General features: G+C 39.6%; 6 protein-coding genes and 2 non-coding genes across 16 annotated transcripts; 1 reads left to right on the forward strand and 7 right to left on the reverse strand.

Moving 5' to 3' along the window:
* Window positions 1-11: 11 nt before the first annotated feature.
* Window positions 12-3,505, reverse strand: LOC108841499 (probable cyclic nucleotide-gated ion channel 5). 2 transcript variants are annotated; one of them, XM_018614259.2, is made up of 9 exons: window positions 3,339-3,505; window positions 3,148-3,187; window positions 2,961-3,053; window positions 2,283-2,868; window positions 1,960-2,172; window positions 1,529-1,842; window positions 1,303-1,414; window positions 975-1,211; window positions 12-866 (listed from the first exon to the last, which is right to left on the reverse strand). In XM_018614259.2, exons 3-9 carry the CDS (start codon window positions 2,987-2,989, stop codon window positions 195-197), a joined length of 2,163 nt encoding a protein of 720 aa, XP_018469761.1. In that variant the 5' UTR covers window positions 2,990-3,053; window positions 3,148-3,187; window positions 3,339-3,505; the 3' UTR covers window positions 12-194. The 2 variants fall into 2 exon arrangements, with proteins under 2 accessions (XP_018469761.1, XP_018469760.1); XM_018614258.2 differs by lacking the exon at window positions 3,148-3,187.
* Window positions 3,506-3,899: 394 nt separating this feature from the next.
* On the reverse strand, window positions 3,900-4,115 carry LOC130508905 (small nucleolar RNA U3). Its single transcript, XR_008943089.1, has one exon. It is a non-coding gene; the product is annotated as a small nucleolar RNA U3 (small nucleolar RNA).
* A 589-nt stretch (window positions 4,116-4,704) lies between these two features.
* Window positions 4,705-6,671, reverse strand: LOC108818679 (APO protein 2, chloroplastic). 6 transcript variants are annotated; one of them, XM_018591599.2, is made up of 5 exons: window positions 6,530-6,670; window positions 6,400-6,433; window positions 6,276-6,366; window positions 5,822-6,168; window positions 4,705-5,720 (listed from the first exon to the last, which is right to left on the reverse strand). In XM_018591599.2, the coding sequence occupies exons 1-5, from the start codon at window positions 6,552-6,554 to the stop codon at window positions 4,889-4,891; spliced, it is 1,329 nt and encodes a 442-aa protein (XP_018447101.2). In that variant the 5' UTR covers window positions 6,555-6,670; the 3' UTR covers window positions 4,705-4,888. The 6 variants fall into 6 exon arrangements, with proteins under 6 accessions (XP_018447101.2, XP_056858580.1, XP_018447123.2 ...); XM_057002600.1 differs by having other exon boundaries at window positions 6,303-6,366; window positions 6,530-6,669; XM_018591621.2 differs by having other exon boundaries at window positions 6,303-6,366; window positions 6,400-6,427; window positions 6,530-6,650.
* A 1,320-nt stretch (window positions 6,672-7,991) lies between these two features.
* On the forward strand, window positions 7,992-9,868 carry LOC108840274 (uncharacterized). Of its 2 annotated transcripts, none has more exons than XM_057002604.1 (4): window positions 7,992-8,464; window positions 8,893-8,963; window positions 9,051-9,312; window positions 9,393-9,868. In XM_057002604.1, the coding sequence occupies exons 1-4, from the start codon at window positions 8,354-8,356 to the stop codon at window positions 9,561-9,563; spliced, it is 615 nt and encodes a 204-aa protein (XP_056858584.1). In that variant the 5' UTR covers window positions 7,992-8,353; the 3' UTR covers window positions 9,564-9,868. The 2 variants fall into 2 exon arrangements, with proteins under 2 accessions (XP_056858584.1, XP_056858585.1); XM_057002605.1 differs by lacking the exon at window positions 7,992-8,464 and adding an exon at window positions 8,504-8,520.
* A 131-nt stretch (window positions 9,869-9,999) lies between these two features.
* LOC108838329 (uncharacterized) lies at window positions 10,000-10,458 on the reverse strand. Its single transcript, XM_018611282.2, has one exon. The coding sequence runs from the start codon at window positions 10,384-10,386 to the stop codon at window positions 10,138-10,140; it is 249 nt and encodes an 82-aa protein (XP_018466784.1). The 5' UTR covers window positions 10,387-10,458; the 3' UTR covers window positions 10,000-10,137.
* On the reverse strand, window positions 10,000-13,128 carry LOC108840884 (protein MULTIPOLAR SPINDLE 1). Of its 2 annotated transcripts, none has more exons than XM_057002602.1 (11): window positions 12,946-13,128; window positions 12,721-12,778; window positions 12,443-12,565; window positions 12,295-12,351; window positions 12,059-12,138; window positions 11,914-11,962; window positions 11,648-11,761; window positions 11,380-11,557; window positions 11,225-11,295; window positions 10,772-10,981; window positions 10,000-10,307 (listed from the first exon to the last, which is right to left on the reverse strand). In XM_057002602.1, exons 1-10 carry the CDS (start codon window positions 13,111-13,113, stop codon window positions 10,797-10,799), a joined length of 1,083 nt encoding a protein of 360 aa, XP_056858582.1. In that variant the 5' UTR covers window positions 13,114-13,128; the 3' UTR covers window positions 10,000-10,307; window positions 10,772-10,796. The 2 variants fall into 2 exon arrangements, with proteins under 2 accessions (XP_056858582.1, XP_056858581.1); XM_057002601.1 differs by having other exon boundaries at window positions 12,443-12,592.
* Window positions 11,109-11,180, reverse strand: TRNAM-CAU (transfer RNA methionine (anticodon CAU)). The gene has a single exon. It is a non-coding gene; the product is annotated as a tRNA-Met (tRNA).
* Window positions 13,129-13,836: 708 nt separating the features above from the next.
* On the reverse strand, window positions 13,837-15,245 carry LOC108841368 (putative F-box only protein 15). Its single transcript, XM_018614131.2, has one exon. The coding sequence runs from the start codon at window positions 15,093-15,095 to the stop codon at window positions 13,917-13,919; it is 1,179 nt and encodes a 392-aa protein (XP_018469633.1). The 5' UTR covers window positions 15,096-15,245; the 3' UTR covers window positions 13,837-13,916.
* Between the last annotated feature and the right edge of the window lie 979 nt (window positions 15,246-16,224).

The following is a 16,224-nucleotide window of genomic DNA, read 5'->3' on the forward strand; positions in this document are numbered from 1 at the left end:
ATGGTTCAAAATTTAACCGAAGTAAGATTTTTGGCCTCTCCATTTATTCCATCCAACGGCTATGCCACCGGCTTGGTTTCTAGTTATATTATACATTTTACAGAACAGCACAAAGCAGCTATAAAGCCATGCAGTATTTGCAATGACATCATTTCTATAATTATAAACAAGCAGAGTGTCTACAAGCTGTTCAATCAATCAGCATCTTCTGCAGTGAAATCAGGCTCAGGAGGCTTCTGCAGCTTTACCAATTCCCTAATCCTTGTGTTCCGGTTCCTGTGAATGGTACGCAGCGCACTAGCCGCAAACTTGGTGACAAGAAATGCAGCCCCCATGGAGGACGAAGTTCCAGTGGTTGACATGGGCACGGCCTCTGCCTCTGCCTCTTCCATCTTCTTCCTCTTGCAGTACCGGCGCCAGGCAGCCTGGATAAAGCAAGCAGCCCAAGTCCTCCATTGGTGAGAGTAAAACCTGAACGTGTGCTGCACTTGCCTGCTATGTAGACGCCTGAACTGGCTGGCTACAAACTTCAGCTCCTCTGAGGCCAGCGCAAACGCCTCTACTTCTGTCAGAGCCTTCACGGTTCTCGTGGAAGACGGGAGATTCGCACCTGATTTTGGATCCAGTGCCCATGTCAGAAGCTCTTCACCGCAGAACTCTCCTTCTTTGAGGAGACTGTAGTTGAAGAAACCGCTCCTGCCTCCATCCGTTGTCACACTCTCTAGGCGGCCACGTATGATGAATAGCATCTCGTCTACAGGGTCTCCTTCTCGGACCAAGTAGGTACTCTCTGTGAACAAGCTTGGTTTTAGCCGCATGCAGATCGCATCTAGCAGCTTGTCGTCCATGCTCTCAAACAATGGAACCTAATATTAATGGTGAAAATGCCATTAATATATAGTAAGCATGTTCAACACCAACAGGTTCTATGATCTTCTAAATAGGTTTGAATAGATAACAGTGGGAAACCTTACCCTGCGCACTAAAGCCAAACAGAGATGGCGCTTGATGTCTCTCCTGAGATCCTTGGGGAGATTCTCAACGAGATACTCTTCATCTACACCACGTGTCTCCAGCCATTTGTACTGGTCATAGCGTCTCACACGCTGCCTTAGATCTTGTGGTAACATCCTGTGATGCATCCATTGTTCTGAATCACGCCTCTTCACTCTCATTTCTTCCAGACGGATAGTAAGAGATTGGAGATATGTCTGCCCCCCAAGATTTCATATGTGTTGTTAGACAGAGTCCTTACAGAAAATGTCTATTGATGATCAATGCATGATGGGTAGCTAAAGTCACCTGCATGTTTCCGATGAGAAGAGCAAAGAGAATCAACCCGGAGATGGCCAGAGTGATGGAAAACATAATCTCTAATGGGTATGTACTGGTTTGAAGCCCTTGTCCAAGTGTACTGTTGTGCAAACCAATGAAAGAAACAAAGAATGTGGAATGTATTTCATATGAAACTCAAAGATCTGTTATAGGAGCTGAACTTTGTAGTTCTGTGAGAACAAAAGAAGGTTACCTCAAGTTCTGAAGACCCCACCACAAACAGTAACAATACTTTGTGATGAACTTTTGAGAAGAGACAATGCCAGAGGATAAAGCCTGTGTATAAATCCCAAAGTCAAAGGAAGGATTAGGATCATCGAGGTCAGCGCGGCACTTGGACTGAAGAACAGATTCTTTGGTCTTGTTCCAAACGTCATAGCCGTCCATGTTTTGATTGCCACAGTACAAGAAACCTGTTGTGCAATTTTTCCCTGCATCACTGCAGGCCTCCTGCCAACAGGCGTCGTTACGTTCTAAGGCTAAAAGGTACCAGAACGCTCCAACTATCTGCAACATAAGCAAACAGTGGTTATTGAATCAATATAAAAAAACTTACCAGTCAGCTTATTACCGAACATTAGGAAGATAATAGGCATATATACCATCAGAAGCTAAGGCACTTACATGACTTGCAAGCATATATAACATCAGATAATATGCAGCACCAGCCCAAGCAGTCTCCGCAAAGACACCTGCTGTTCTTTTCAGTTCTGATGTCAAGGGTAAGACACGAAGAAACCGAGGTATATACTGAACCAAAACAATGAAAAGCAAAGCCTGCTTTGTAGCCAATACATCTGATCCCCTTGACCTTTGCAAGAACCTCCACACTACAATCTGCACACACACACACACACACACACAAAGTGAATAAAGTAACTCTGAAACCAACTAAATGCATCCTTTTCAACAAATCATCAAGCACAGGCAACAATTATATAACCAACCTGAGGGACAGGGAGTACAGAGAGGAAATCAATGATAAACCAACGTTGCAAATATCTCTTTGCTATCTGTGCAGGATCTATCACAAGCTCACCTCGCCCAAAGACCCTGGAGGAAGGTGCAATATAAGCAGTCCTAAACTGGAGAGCCATGTGAGCAAGATAAAACACATCGATGAAAGTCCGAAACGTTGTTGCCGTGATAGCCAGTTTCCGGTCAATACCGAGACACTTGGACTCACCATCGATCACAGGAAGATAGAAGAAAAAAGGGTCCACAAACACAGAGAGAATACACGACACAACCAACAGTTTATTGCAGAACAAGAGAGTTTTGTCCTGAGGATCAAAGATCTTCTTTTCGGATACTTTAAGGTCTTCTGGGAAGACAGCTCTGTAAACACCGAAACCAAGGGAACGACCTATGGATTTGAGACCTTTGGAACCTTTTTGGAAACGTTTCTTGAAGGATCCAGATGTGTTGTGGCTTCCGTGAATAGGGTGGAGTGGTCCACTGATACTGGAGGTGTAGTTATGCTGACGGGATACAGATGATGATGATGGTAGCTTAAAGTCTAGATCATCCACCCTATTTAAAAGTATGAGCTTTCAGATTATTATTATAGCATCAAACTAACAGGCAAGGAGTGATATCTAATAAAACCAAAAGGATGCACTAACCTCACAAAAGTTTCTGGTTTGCCTGCCATGATTGTTAGTTAGGAACCAGAACTCTCTATAACCTTGAAAGACTAAGTCCACGGTCACTTTGCTCTATTGATAAAGAGAGAACAGAGTTTAGCATAGAGACAAAAAAAGAAACATTGTATTATTCTTTTTTTCAATAAAAAAAAAGATTCTCTCTCACCAGCAAATGAAGCAAAAATCATCTTGATGAATTAACATAACTGATACCGATACAAAGTAGTAGAGACGAATTCAGAAATATAAATCCGACACGAGAAGAAAAGAGAGAGGGGCCTAATAAGAACATATATGGGAAGTTGGGAACAGAACAGAAGGGAACTTGCTAAAAGAAAAGAGAAGACAGTTACTTACTTAAAAGCTAATACATGGCTTTAAGAGGCGATTTCAAACGTGACGACGATGATGAGGATAACGCTATTGCAGTTTGAGGAAAAAAAGAAAGAGCAAGAAGACACGAAAGTGGGTGTGTAAAGTGAGCAGACCAGACAAGTGGTATCTCTCGCCTTTACCAAAGATAAAATAAAAACTAAAAGCAATGAAGAAGAAAGAAAGGGAGCCTGTGTAATGACGCTTTTACCCTTCAGTATAGCGAAAAGTAGATTTTTCTCCTTTTTGAAAGGCGATCTCAAAAGCAATGTTTTCAAAACACAAGATGAGACACCGTCATTAGTCAAACTGGTTGGATTTAAATTATGGATTTTTAATCAAACAAATATATACTAGCCTTCACTGCCCCATCTCTTAGACAAATCATCGTAGAGAGGTTCTATAAGGAACGACAGCTCAAAACTGTAGTAACAATCATCCCTGCTTCCATGATTCATAAGCAGTCCTGAGAAGAAGACGACACTTGAGAATTTGGAACGGTGAAAAGTTGCGAGGAAAAAAAAAATGGGAGGCGGAAAAAAGAGAAGCCTGTCAGACAACCGTGTGACCACTCCGGAGTGGTAAGACCAAACCGGATAGCGATCCTCTACAGCGCAGGGAGTCCGAAGACACTCAAAGCCGTTAATCACACTCAGATCGCACGGGCATGATTCATCATCCAGGGTAAGGGGCCTGTCTCCTTAGAAATCAAGGATACAGAGGTACGAGCCTATAGAACAGATCCTGTTCAAGTAAGGTCGTGACCTCTATCGTATTCTCTGCGATATATAAACAAGACGACACTTCTCTGTGTTCTCGATGTGGGTGAAAATATATAACTTCAACCGACCAATACGCCGCCGTTTAAAGCTCATCACATTAATGCCTCTGATACGCCGTCGTTTAGTTATCTAAATGTCTGATGAAGAAACTGTGAAACAAAGGTTTATTTTCTTAGTTAATAATCAGAATCTCATTTTGCATAAACCCTTTTAGGATTAGCGTTTTCTTTGGAAGTTACTTGTGGTGTAAGTTCTCAGAATCAGAATCTCATTTTGCATAAACCCTTTTTCGGTTAGCGTTTTCTTTGGAAGTCTCTTCGGTTACTTGTGGTGTAAGTTTTTCAGTGGCTCTACGAGATTCTGGGTTCGGAAGATCCATCTCTTACTCATGTAAAGTTTTCAAATTTTTTGAATGTAAAAGAGAATTTGGTGAAGCACTTGTTGATATTGTGAAATGTTTAGAGTAATTTCTTTTATTTATATGTGGAATCTTTAGGATTGTGAAATTGTTCCATAGGTTTTCTTATTAGACTTTTATGTTAATAGATCGAAGTTTTGAACTGACGCAAAACAATGTGACTACCAGTAATATCCGAAGACTCCTAACATGTAGAAATAAGCAAGTGTACAAATCTGTTTAAGTTGTTCTTAGATGCATACACAGTGTTTATCTACTGCAAAGATGTCATTCCATAATTCTCAAATTAGATTGTGGTGGTAACAGAGAAGCAGTGATATCCTATAAACATAAAATCAAACGACCATTTCAGCTTCTTTAACACTCGAAGGTATCCCAACCTCCAGTCTCATAGTAGCTCTATACTGCTCAGGCACTTCCGCACCAGCCTGCGCACATATCTCCACAACAGCAGGCGCTTGCCCATAAAAGCTTCTCAGCTCCCTCTGCATCGGCGGGCCATTCACATCAGGAACATGCCAAACGTACCTCGGCGGTATCAAGTCGTCGAGCACCGCAGACTGCCAGCCATGCTGGCCGTTCCTCTGCTGGTGCTTGAACGCACCGCAGTTCTGCGCCTTGTGTCCCGTGGGTCCCACGTGGACCTCAGGACAGTACCCGCAGACTCTAACCCTGTACGCCCTCATCAGCTTCTTGGCTCCCCCTCTCATTTCTTCCCACGCCTGCAAAGTCTCTTCCGCAAGGGAGACCGTCTCTTCTCCGCTGGAAGGTGGAGCGATCTCCGAGGGAGGTGACTCGGTTAACAGTGGCTCCGGAGGAATGTGAGGCTCGGGATCAGGCAGTTCGGTTTCGTCAGCGTCGACGAACTCGCTTTTGCCGATGCGGATGATCGGTTTTCTCCTCCTTTTGGTTGGGAACTCGGGGATCTCAACGCCTCCCTGGATGCAGAGCTCAACTAGAGCGGGGACTCGAGGGATGGTGAATCTCTCGTCGTGACGGATGCGATTGCCGAGGCGGTCGTAGAGGTGATAAGCTTCGAGAGGGACGATCACGTCTTCGAGGACAGAGTTTGTCCATTCGTGATGACCTTTCCTTTGAGAAGCACTAGGACCTTTACATGACTTAAACGGATGCCCGTAAGGTCCAACATGGATCTCATTACACCACCTAAAAGACACAAAACAGAACAAAGGTCTAAACCAAACAGAAAACGAACTGAAACAAGAAGAGGAAGAAGAGGAATTAATTTATTATTTTTTATTTATTACCCACAAGCGTTAACACGAACAACTTTCATGAGGCGGTGGAGATTGTTGATGAGTCTGATTCTCGCATTGTAGACTTTGTAAGCGAGAGGCACAAGGGACTTGACGAGCATACCGTTTTTAGGAGGAGGGAGAGGTCTCTTAGGTTTGTCTTTGTTGTTCTTGACTCTCTCCCTCGCGGCGCGTCTCAGGTCGACGATGGGAACGGGAAAGGGTTTCTTCTCTCTCTTGGAGTACTGCTTAGGTGGGTCTGCGTTCTGAGGATGATCACTACTTCTCACAACAAAAGGAAGAGGTTGACGCCTTTTACAAAGCACAAGCCTAGAATCCAGCTGAAGTATGCTACTTCCCTGCATCAATACACAACAGAAGGTAAGTACTTTGACACTCTACACGTTACTATAGCATACAACGATTTAAATAAACAGCTGAAAAGGAGAGAATTGGAGATACTGACTACAAAAAGAGGAAGCTGCTGGCTGACCTGAAGACAAGCAGAGAATCCGAAACTAGAAGAAGACGAGTTGGGATTGATAAATTGGTTCCTGGGTGAGCATTGAATAGCAAAATGTACACTTTTTGGCGAAATCGCCGAAAGGGTACCAGCATCTGCCCCTGGGGAAAACGAAAATCAAATTACAATCTTACAGTGAAACGATGATACTGAACATTGAGGACGGTTCGAGAAGCAAGAGTGAAGAAGAAACTAACATGAGACAGCGTACGTAATCGACATCGTCGACGACCGAGATGGATTAAAGCGGCATCGGGAAGAGATAGAGAGAGAGAGAGAGAGAGGATAAGATGAGATGAGAGAGTGGTGTCTCTGTCTGTGGTAGTCTCTGGTAGACGAACAAGATTGGCTCATGAGAAGCGCGGAGAAAAAAAAAACATATGAGCCTAAATTAATGGGCTTTTAATGGGTTCAAGTGGCTTAGACCCACTTGGATAATATATGCTTTACACCTAAAGTTATGTCACCGAACCGGGTTTAAGAAATAAACCATTCATCTTTTTCTGTTCATTTCTATGCTTTTGGATTAACCGAATTGGACAGCGCTGGATTTTGAATGCATATTTGCTGATCTGAGCCAAAATTAATCTGAATTAACAATAAAACCGGTCATGAATCAGATTTAAGTACTTCCTCTGTTTCATAATAAGTGTCACTCTGAGCTCATTTTCTTGTTACACAAAGAGTGTCATTTTACAATTCCAATGTAAATTATACTAACTTTCAGCTGAAAATTAATTGCAAACTACATTGATTTTATAAATAATTTTATTTATCTAAAATACTATTGGTCAAAGAGGTATAATTAATTACAACTTACATATATTTCAACAACTTTCTTAATCTGTGTGAAAAATATCACAACGACACTCTTTAAGAAACGAAAAGAGTATTTCTCAAGTGATAAAATAAACAGAAACCGGAAAATACCTACCGAAACCAAATCAAATTGGGCAAAATTAAGATCTCTGGATTATTGGAATCAAATAAGTCCCTCCCATGAACCAAATATTAAAATCGAAGCTCGTGAAATGAAGAAGCTAAGCGTTACTGGGTTGTGTGTTGATTCCAAAACCAACTCTTTCACTATTGCCTTCACCCTCTCCTTCATCATGTAAACAACAACAAAAAGTTATTACCTTTGGGATATTTATAAAAAAAAATTGGGTGATATTTAAAGCAGAGTAATTGGTTTGCATGTGCGAAGAGATGGGATATTAAATATGGATTAATTTTATAACCATCTCGAAGTAAATAAACTTTTACAGGAAAAGAAAAATCCTAAAACCCAGCACCAATGTCCATAGATCAAGGCAGTGTTCCTGCAGAGTCCGTATATATATATATATATATATATATATATATATTAATATTAACTGAAAAGGTGATATGTTTGGTTTCTCCTCTGACATTTCTCGAATACAACTATATTAAAAGTATGAGATTTACATCCCAACCTCCACTCTCATCGGTCTCTTTCCAATGGACCCAAGTTTGAATGGTTTATATATTTTTACAGACGACAATGGAACACAAGAAACAAAGAGAGATAAAAAGAGAGGTTTCTTCAAGACTTCACCAACTAACAAAAGGAGGTGGTACTGTTGGTTAAAAAAAGTTATAAAAGCAAGTTGCTTTTCACTTGACCCAACACCACCACAATTTAGTGCACAAGTCATTTCCAACACTGCACAAAGTCTGCCTGCTTCCATCTTCATCACTGCTGTCTCAAACCCATTAAAAAAAAAGAAAGCAGTTTTGCTTTTATTTTATTTCCCTTTCTTTTTTTTTTTTCCTTCCTCACAGTCACAGCAACAACACCAAGCAACAGCAACATGATGTGTCCTTCTTTTCTGCTTCTTTGTCCTTCTCTGACTTCTTCTTCTCATCTTGCTCTATTAGAATACTACACGATACCCATAGTAGCCTCTCTCTCTCTCTCTCTCTCTATCTCTTCCCATTCCTTCTTTCAAGAGCTTCCCCTTCTGTGATTCTGTAAGTACACATCTTGTGTTCTTCTGATGAATCCAGATCATGGCAGCTTCACTCCCTCCCACTCTAATCCTTTTGAGGATCCTAAAGTAAGATTTAAGCACCATAGCCTTTTGCAAGACTATCAAGAACTGCATATGGTACCAACTCTTTTTCTTCTTCTTAAGTTTTTTAAGACTATCAAGAACTGCATATGGCACCAACTCTTAAGTTTTTTAAAACAAGTTTTAGTTTCTTAATCTACTCTACTTGTCTCTGGATCTAAAGGAATCTCTCAAGATTTTCTTGTTCTCACCCTGATCTGTTCTCACAACTCAAATGACCTGAAAAAAATGGATTAACTTGTTGATTTAAAAGAAAAAAAAAAGATTGAAACTTTGAGCTTAGTTGTTTCCTTAGCAAATATAAAACGTCTTACTTTTTTTTGTGTAGTCTTAAAAGTTAAAACTGACCAAAGACTGTTCTTTTGAGTCTTAAAATGATCAAAAGAGTGTTTTATCTCTTAAGATCACTTTGGTTCTCTGTGTTTTTTTTTAACGTGTACTGCTGTTTTGTTGGATCACACAAGTATGCTGAAGCAATGAGAAAGAAGTTGCAGACTATGCAAGAGAGAAAGGCAACACTAGTGGCCGAAGTCCGGTACATATTATTTACAAAATCCTTGACAATATATCATGAAGTTCTTGATGTGTGTTTTTCTTCAACTGTTTATGTTTTGTTTATCAGGTTTCTGCGGCGGAGGTACAGACATTTGAGACAAGAGTCTCAGCCTGTTATGCAGCCAACGGATGTTAAGAAAGGGAGAGGAAGATCAAATGGTGGGAAGAAGAGTAAGACGCAGTTGATCCGAGTGGAAGTGTCTCCTAATAAGACAAGTGAAGAAGAAGCTAAACATGTTTCACTTCCTGACTTAAACCACTCGGGAGAGGTTCATCATGACGAAACCAAGACCAAAAAAGTTCCACTATTCGATCTAAACCAGATATCTGTAAGCACTCTTTAACAATATTTGCTTACAAAAGAAAAACCAAACATGTCTTTTACTCCCATCTCTTAAATTGATTATAGGGAGAAGAAGAGGAAGAGATGAACAACAATAGCGAAGAGAGAATGAGAGTGGAACAAAGTAAGAGAATGAGCAGCAGCAGCATCGAGATGCTGTCGTGCAGGAATGGAGGAACCGGTTCACATAAGAGGAAAATCTCATGGCAAGATCCTGTTGCAGCTCTTAGAGTCTAATAAAAGACATCAATGTCAAAGTTCTATCTTGTAACATATAGCTCTCACATCAGTTTAGCTTTGCTGTATTTGTTTCTCTTCTCCGTTGAAAGCATATCCTTTTTGTCCACTGTTGAAGTGGCGACTTTATACAAGTGACGTTTGTATACTAGACATGTGTCGTTCTTAGACGAGTTAACAAATTCTACGGAAGTGATCCAAAAGTCTAGGAACAAGATCAACGGTGAGAAAAGTGTCCACACGTGTATAAACAGAGAATGTTTCGTGTAAACTTTAAATTCATTACCGAACACAAAAGACATGATGATCTTGATGTCTGAAACGTAACAAGAAAAAGAAAAAAGCATTTATGGACGAAGACGTGTTGGCTCCATAGATACAAGGCTGGAGCCAAACCGGTTAGGTTGTTACTTGTGTTATACTATAGCTCACAATCTTCATGTTCCACACATTTATATAGAACTCAAACTTATATGAGAATACAGAGAGTTTCTTGTTGACAATAACTATTGACTACAGCAATTCTTGTAGGGAAAGTGAAAGGAAAAATGACCTTTGACAATAAAAAAAAAACCTAGAAAAGAAGAGAGAGCAGGAAAGAGGAGGCAAAGCAAGCAGTCATATGGAAGGAGCCTGACAAAAGTGTTACAGAAGCTGATGTGGTGGTGCGGGACCTTCTGTACCCTCCTCCTCCCCTTTTCCTTATGAAAACTCCAAGCTTCCTTGTTTGACCAGCTTCATGACCTGAACACAAAAGAAGGGACTGAGACAAGAAGAGGACCAAGATGATTGATAGGATGACTACGCGTTTGACGTCAGCCATCTCTGCTCTAAAGATAAGAGAAGGTTTTGGCCCATCTGCCGTGATTATAAAGAAAAAGGCAATAGTTGAAGAAGATACGTTTTGTATAATTTAATAGCATTTGGTGTGTGATGATTGAGACATGAAATGATAAGATAAGGTCTTAATGTCATGTGGAGCCTATCCCGGTCATAATTCAAAGATTTTTGACTCGCTGGAGAGAACTAAAGTGTCCAATCTCACTAAGCGATCATCAATCAAAGGTCAAAGCCAACCATGATATATATAATTACCGAATCAATTATACATTAATGCCAAAGTGAAACACTATTCTTTGATGAACTATGGGTAAAACGAGTTCCAATATTGGGGGAAAAGGCTTTTTTACTGGGTAGATGCTACTAACCTGGAAGGTAATCATTCTGGGTAGGCTAAGATAAGAGTTTGTCCAAAATGGCTGGCTCCACCTCCCGGAAAGATGTGACTTGACCAACTCGTTTAGCTAATTCCCCTGTGACTCGGTCCATGTAAAGAATATACAATCCGTTTCTTTCTTCCAACGCAGCTACTGCTTTCCTCGCATGGACTACTGATGCTATCCACTCCTCTAACAGAACTGCAGGCACAACTAATCTCAGCATCATTTGTGTTTTTTTCTGCGATATGTAATTGTATCGTGCCAGAAATGGAAACAAAATAGAAAACGGCATACAAAAGAAAAGGAGTAAAAAATAATGGACTTTTATCAGAGCCAGGTTTCGATCCTGGGACCTGTGGGTTATGGGCCCACCACGCTTCCGCTGCGCCACTCTGATTTGTTGTTCAAGTATCATTAACACATATGTAGAGTTTAAATTACCAGTTTCAAATGATTCAGTCTCAGCCCAAGGTAGCAGATAGTCACATATCAGGAACTCGATAAGCTGTATCCTACATATTCATAAGACAGCATAGTCAATCTCAGCAGTCCATGTATCATAGAGACACATTCTCATTATAATCTGAAATACTTACAATATAAACACGCACTCATCTATCTCTGGTAATGATTCATCAAATGGGTCCATGACCAGTAAGTTCTCGGCTAAAACGGATATTCTCTGTGAAATAGCAAATATTGCACGCTGTCCAATGCGTGAATCACTTCCCAGTTTACGGATAAGATGTTGGGCATAAAACCCGATACTTGTTTCTACTTGTTAACACACACAAAAACAAATATCAGAAATGATAACCAGAAAGAGAAACACAGTTAGAATCAAAACTAAGCTGCTAGAGTTACCATTTCCTTTAAAGGGAGTGCACATTCTGTTGATCAACTGTGTAATCATGAAACTAATAGATTCTTCAACAGATTCCAAGTTTCTCCCAATCGATATCAGCTTCCTTAGTGAAGCTTGAACATGGAAAAAGGAGAAGCATATTAGCAAGAAGGTGAACAATAGCAAACGTTTGTTTCATAAGTGCAAAGCAGCCTTCCAATAAAAGGAATGGCAGCTGGGGATATAAGATAATATGTTTGCATTTCATGAGTTTCAGTAATATTACCTAATATGGAATCCACAGCCTGATGTGACCAATTGCTGAAATAAGAGGCCTGCAGAGATATAAGAAGCAAGTTCAATATCAGAAACCATGCAACAAAGAGTGCACATTAATTAAAAAAATAAATTCTTAAGAAACAAAGCCAAACATTGGAGTCTGCTTCAGCCAGTTCCAGTAGAAAATCAATAGATATCTTTAGATGCTCTGCTTCCTCTTCATATACCGGTCCTGCAGTCAAGAGTTTCTACTCAAATTAGAAAGAGTCATAGAAGATGAACTGGTGGTGTGCTTGGTTCAATATACACTCTAGGTAATTATGGGTATGGTGTTGTATAATAAAGCACAAAGCAAATAGGAAGTTAGAGATAATAATAGAGTGTAAACCTGAGACCCCCAATCTTTGAGATGGTAGAGTTGTTTTCCTTCTCCTTCTTGTCCTTGCTAGGGAGGGATTCAAAGGACAACACAAGCTAATTAGTTAACCCCCAAAAAAAAAACATAAAGGATACAGATCAGTGGATAGGAGAGAGACCTAATCTGAGAAATCTACGGCGAAGAACAAGGTTGAATCTAGGTTCAGAGGCCTCCTCACCAAACCGCCTCCCGCTGAACTCTCCCAAGTTATCAAAGAAATAACACTTGCAAGAAGCATTCGCTGGGAACAAATCACAATGTGAACCACCTTAGATGATGCATTAACAAAAAAAAAAAAAGATTATTCAGCTCCAGAAACTGATCTTGCAGACTTTCTATTTTGGGAGATCATTAAATAAACGAGTTGCTAAAGTTGAGAGAGAGACAGAACACTACTTTCAGCATCCTTGAGATCTTCCTGGAGTCTGATTATCTCTTTCTTCCTCTCTTTAGCCTAATTTTGCAAAATCAAAAGCCACACAATGTTAGAACATCCGAGAAACACACACAAATCATGTAAGCTTCCGAGCAAAAAAAAATCATCGATATGTAGCCCTAGAAATTCCGTAGCAGATTTCAGTAAAGAGAATTGCACTTTAAACCCCAAGTTCGAAAGAAAACCTTGTGCTTCCAGCGAAGAGCATCAGTCTTGGAGGAAGAATTACAACGGAGAGTAGAGGAAGAAGATCTGCGTTTCTGGATCTTAGATCGTAGCAGAGAAACAGCGATCGCCAGTTTCAACGACTCTTCCTTCTCCATCTGATTTGCTTCAGCTAAGCTCGAACCCATTTCGTTCGAATTTTTTTTTTTTTTTTTTTTTTAATTTTCGGGATAATAACCCTGCGCGGGAGAGCTTTTGTGATACTATACGGAGGCCGAACATGGCCCATTACCCCTCATACAAAAGGGCCCATAAATTCAAGCGGCTACGTGTTCTACTTGTTTCTTTCAAATAAATAAAAAAAGATGTTTTAGTTCTCGGTATTAGTACTGGGCATTCTGACCCAAATTTTTGGTTTAAACCCAATCCAAATGTAAATTCTTTATAATTTGGTTCCATTTTGGATCTTATAAAAAATTTAGAAACTCATCCTGCACCTTAATATTATCTGAACTAATCCAAACCGAAAAAATATATTCTAAATGGAACTTAACTAACACAACCTGAATAACCCGAACTGATGTAAACCGAAAGCCGAATAAGCACTAACCTTGACGGTGCCTTTCTTCTTTTCCCTCCAAACTCAATCTAATAATAATATGCTGATGCTGTTAGTCATTGCTACTTTTAATTATTTTCCAGGTGTAATCTGTACTTTACTCTTGTATTTACATATATAATTTATTCGTTTTTTTACATCAGAGTGATTTTTCTTCTTCTTCAAATTGAGCTAAAAGCTCTTTTGCAATAAGTAGCATTTTTATGTATCTGTGGACCATAACCTAAACCTTTTCAAGATTATCATACAAAAAAACAAAACCAATGTAAATTTCAGCGTCATCTTTACAGTGCAAAAGATTAACAAACAAAGAACAAAAACTAAAAGCTTAGAAGACGAAACTAAACGCTCTTTCTCTTATCCACCTCTTAATTATACAGGAAGTGGGACTAGACTTGGAACGTACAAGTAACCACAAAGAAAGGTGCCAGCATAGTCATCCTCGTAGTGTTCTTCCGTCACAAGTCGACTACTTACCCCACCCTCATCAATTTCATAAAGAGTGATGCAAACAGGTAATCTATCACCTTCATCTACCTCTACCTCTCCCTCGCACCAAGCGATGATACGTTTGTTCTCGGCAATGTAGTACACCGGATGACTAGCCCTAGCTCTATCAAACAGTAACGCCGGGAGACCGGGGCTGGAAACAGTGAAATATCTGGTAAACAAGACATTCCCATCATCCAACTTGCTTGAAACCCACACCTCAATCGGGCTTGTTTTTTCGTCTTGGTCTTGTTGTATCAAAGACAATCTATCTCCATCGAAACAGCTCAAGTAGTTGTTGTCGTAATAAGCAGGAGGACAGAAGCATACGTCCTTGAACGTTTCAACCGAGAAATCGAAACCTAGAATATAGTATTCGAGATTCATCTCCTCACCCATCCTTCGAGCAAGCCAATACATGTTCCCCGTGACAGCCACACCTCGGCACGGACTATCTACAGACCAGTCAACCTTGGCATCATCAAGAGTTCTCCAAGAACTCGTCTTGCAGTAATAAATCTCAACGTCTGCTTCACGGTGATAATGATGACGATTCCAAGATTGATCATTAGAAAACCTCAGGATCTTGTAATCATCTTCTTGATACTTGTTGTAACCAATCCCGTAGTAATCAGAAGTCGTGAAACGCTTCGAGGGACGGATCCATTTGATATCCCTCGTGAGGGGGTTCCAAAGAGCGATTCTCGATTCCATGTCGCGACACATGCACAGCATGAGTCCGTCGCAGTGAACCATAGCTTTGATGTAATGTCGAGTTTGGAGCTCGTATGGGATTCGTGTCTCTGATGAGCGTGTTCTTCTCACTGGATCCATGATTTGCACCGTCTCGTCGATTCTTAGGAAACGTCTCTCATCGGTTCGTTGCGGGGAGCGACGGAAGTGTTCGTAGCGGAACCTCTTGTTGTTGGTGATGAGATCGTACCATTCCTTGCATGCCGGTTTTGATCGGGCTAGAGATTCTGCTGGAGTCCTGTGAAATATTTCTTCTATCAGAACGAGTGGCAGCGACGACAATGACCATGAACGCTTTGAAGAAGCCATCTCTGAACGATTCGAGTCGTATCTGAGTTTCTTGATAAAACTTTTCCTTTCTTGGCCGTTAAAACAATTAATGATTGATTCAACCGAACCAAAACATGAATCTTAATTTTAAATTCATTGATTGGATAAAGCAAGTGAAGCCAGTTTAGGTTCAGCCGAACCAAGTTGGTGAGATTCTGTAAACCAATAAAATCAAGTTGGTGAGATTCTGTAAACCAATCAAATCAAAATAACAAGGAACTTCAAAAGGCATCACGACGTCACGTTATACTTTAGGGTAATTTTCTTTTCTTGGAGCGTAAGTTTTCGGTTGTGAGTAGGGATTAAGATTATAACAATATGCAAGTATGACTTTGTGGGTTCAGTTAAAAAAAAAAGTATGACTTTATGGGTCATACATACATTATCTAATTGGTTCGAATGATTACATTTGTTTGTTTTCCAATTGATCAAATAGCTCTTTCAGACTAGTTGCATGATTTTATGTAACAAGTTTTGTTGAATATGATACAATTGTGAACCATAACCGAAACGCTCTCAAAGATTGTCATAGAAAACCCAAAACCAATTTCAGTTTCATTCTATACAAAAAAAAAAGGGGAAATTGTTTTTTTGGGCCAAAAAAACAGCAACTATGTCCCATTAGTCTAATTTCTTTTTTGTACCATATTTTCCTCTAATACCCTTTAATATTTTCTAAAATAAATCAAATAAATAGTTTAGCAAACAAAAAAAAATTCAGAAAATAGTAAATACTGATGAAATACTTATATCAACTTATAGATATATTTTTTAAGTTCAAAAAATGTTTAAATCATAAATTCATATTTTGTTCTAAAAAAGGTAGAATTGACATTCTACATAGTAGAAAACGTATTCTACTTTTTTCATTGAATCTACTTTGTTTAGAATACGTGTTCTACTTAAATAATAGTAATCTAAAAATCTTTAGAAAACACATTCTACGCTTAACATATAGTTCTAAAATCCGTAGAAATCAAAATCTACACTTTACTAAAATTCTAAAACCTGTAGAAATCAGAATCTACATATTGCTATAAATCTAAAACTAGTAGAAATCGATTTCTAACATATTTACTCTATTCTACCTATTTTAGAATACAGGTTC

Source organism: Raphanus sativus, chromosome 2, assembly GCF_000801105.2.
Source record: "Raphanus sativus cultivar WK10039 chromosome 2, ASM80110v3, whole genome shotgun sequence".
NCBI lineage: Eukaryota > Viridiplantae > Streptophyta > Magnoliopsida > Brassicales > Brassicaceae > Raphanus > Raphanus sativus.

Coding starts and splice junctions, on each gene's coding strand:
- LOC108840274 (XM_057002604.1), top strand. CDS start 8,354: ATGAATCCAGATCATGGCAGCTTCACTCCCTCCCACTCTAATCCTTTT. Junction 8,465..8,892: donor ACTATCAAGAACTGCATATG/GTACCAACTCTT, acceptor GGATCACACAAG/TATGCTGAAGCAATGAGAAA. Junction 9,313..9,392: donor TCGATCTAAACCAGATATCT/GTAAGCACTCTT, acceptor AATTGATTATAG/GGAGAAGAAGAGGAAGAGAT.
- LOC108838329 (XM_018611282.2), bottom strand. CDS start 10,386: ATGGCTGACGTCAAACGCGTAGTCATCCTATCAATCATCTTGGTCCTC.
- LOC108818679 (XM_018591615.2), bottom strand. CDS start 6,554: ATGTCGATTACGTACGCTGTCTCAT. Junction 6,434..6,529: donor GATTACGTACGCTGTCTCAT/GTTAGTTTCTTC, acceptor CGTTTTCCCCAG/GGGCAGATGCTGGTACCCTT. Junction 5,721..5,821: donor GTTCGTGTTAACGCTTGTGG/GTAATAAATAAA, acceptor TGTGTCTTTTAG/GTGGTGTAATGAGATCCATG.
- LOC108841368 (XM_018614131.2), bottom strand. CDS start 15,095: ATGGCTTCTTCAAAGCGTTCATGGTCATTGTCGTCGCTGCCACTCGTT.
- LOC108841499 (XM_018614258.2), bottom strand. CDS start 2,989: ATGGCAGGCAAACCAGAAACTTTTGTGAG. Junction 2,173..2,282: donor CTGTACTCCCTGTCCCTCAG/GTTGGTTATATA, acceptor GTGTGTGTGCAG/ATTGTAGTGTGGAGGTTCTT. Junction 1,415..1,528: donor TGGGGTCTTCAGAACTTGAG/GTAACCTTCTTT, acceptor TTTGCACAACAG/TACACTTGGACAAGGGCTTC.
- LOC108840884 (XM_057002601.1), bottom strand. CDS start 13,113: ATGGGTTCGAGCTTAGCTGAAGCAAATCAGATGGAGAAGGAAGAGTCG. Junction 12,352..12,442: donor CCGTAGATTTCTCAGATTAG/GTCTCTCTCCTA, acceptor ATCCCTCCCTAG/CAAGGACAAGAAGGAGAAGG. Junction 11,558..11,647: donor CACTCCCTTTAAAGGAAATG/GTAACTCTAGCA, acceptor GTTAACAAGTAG/AAACAAGTATCGGGTTTTAT.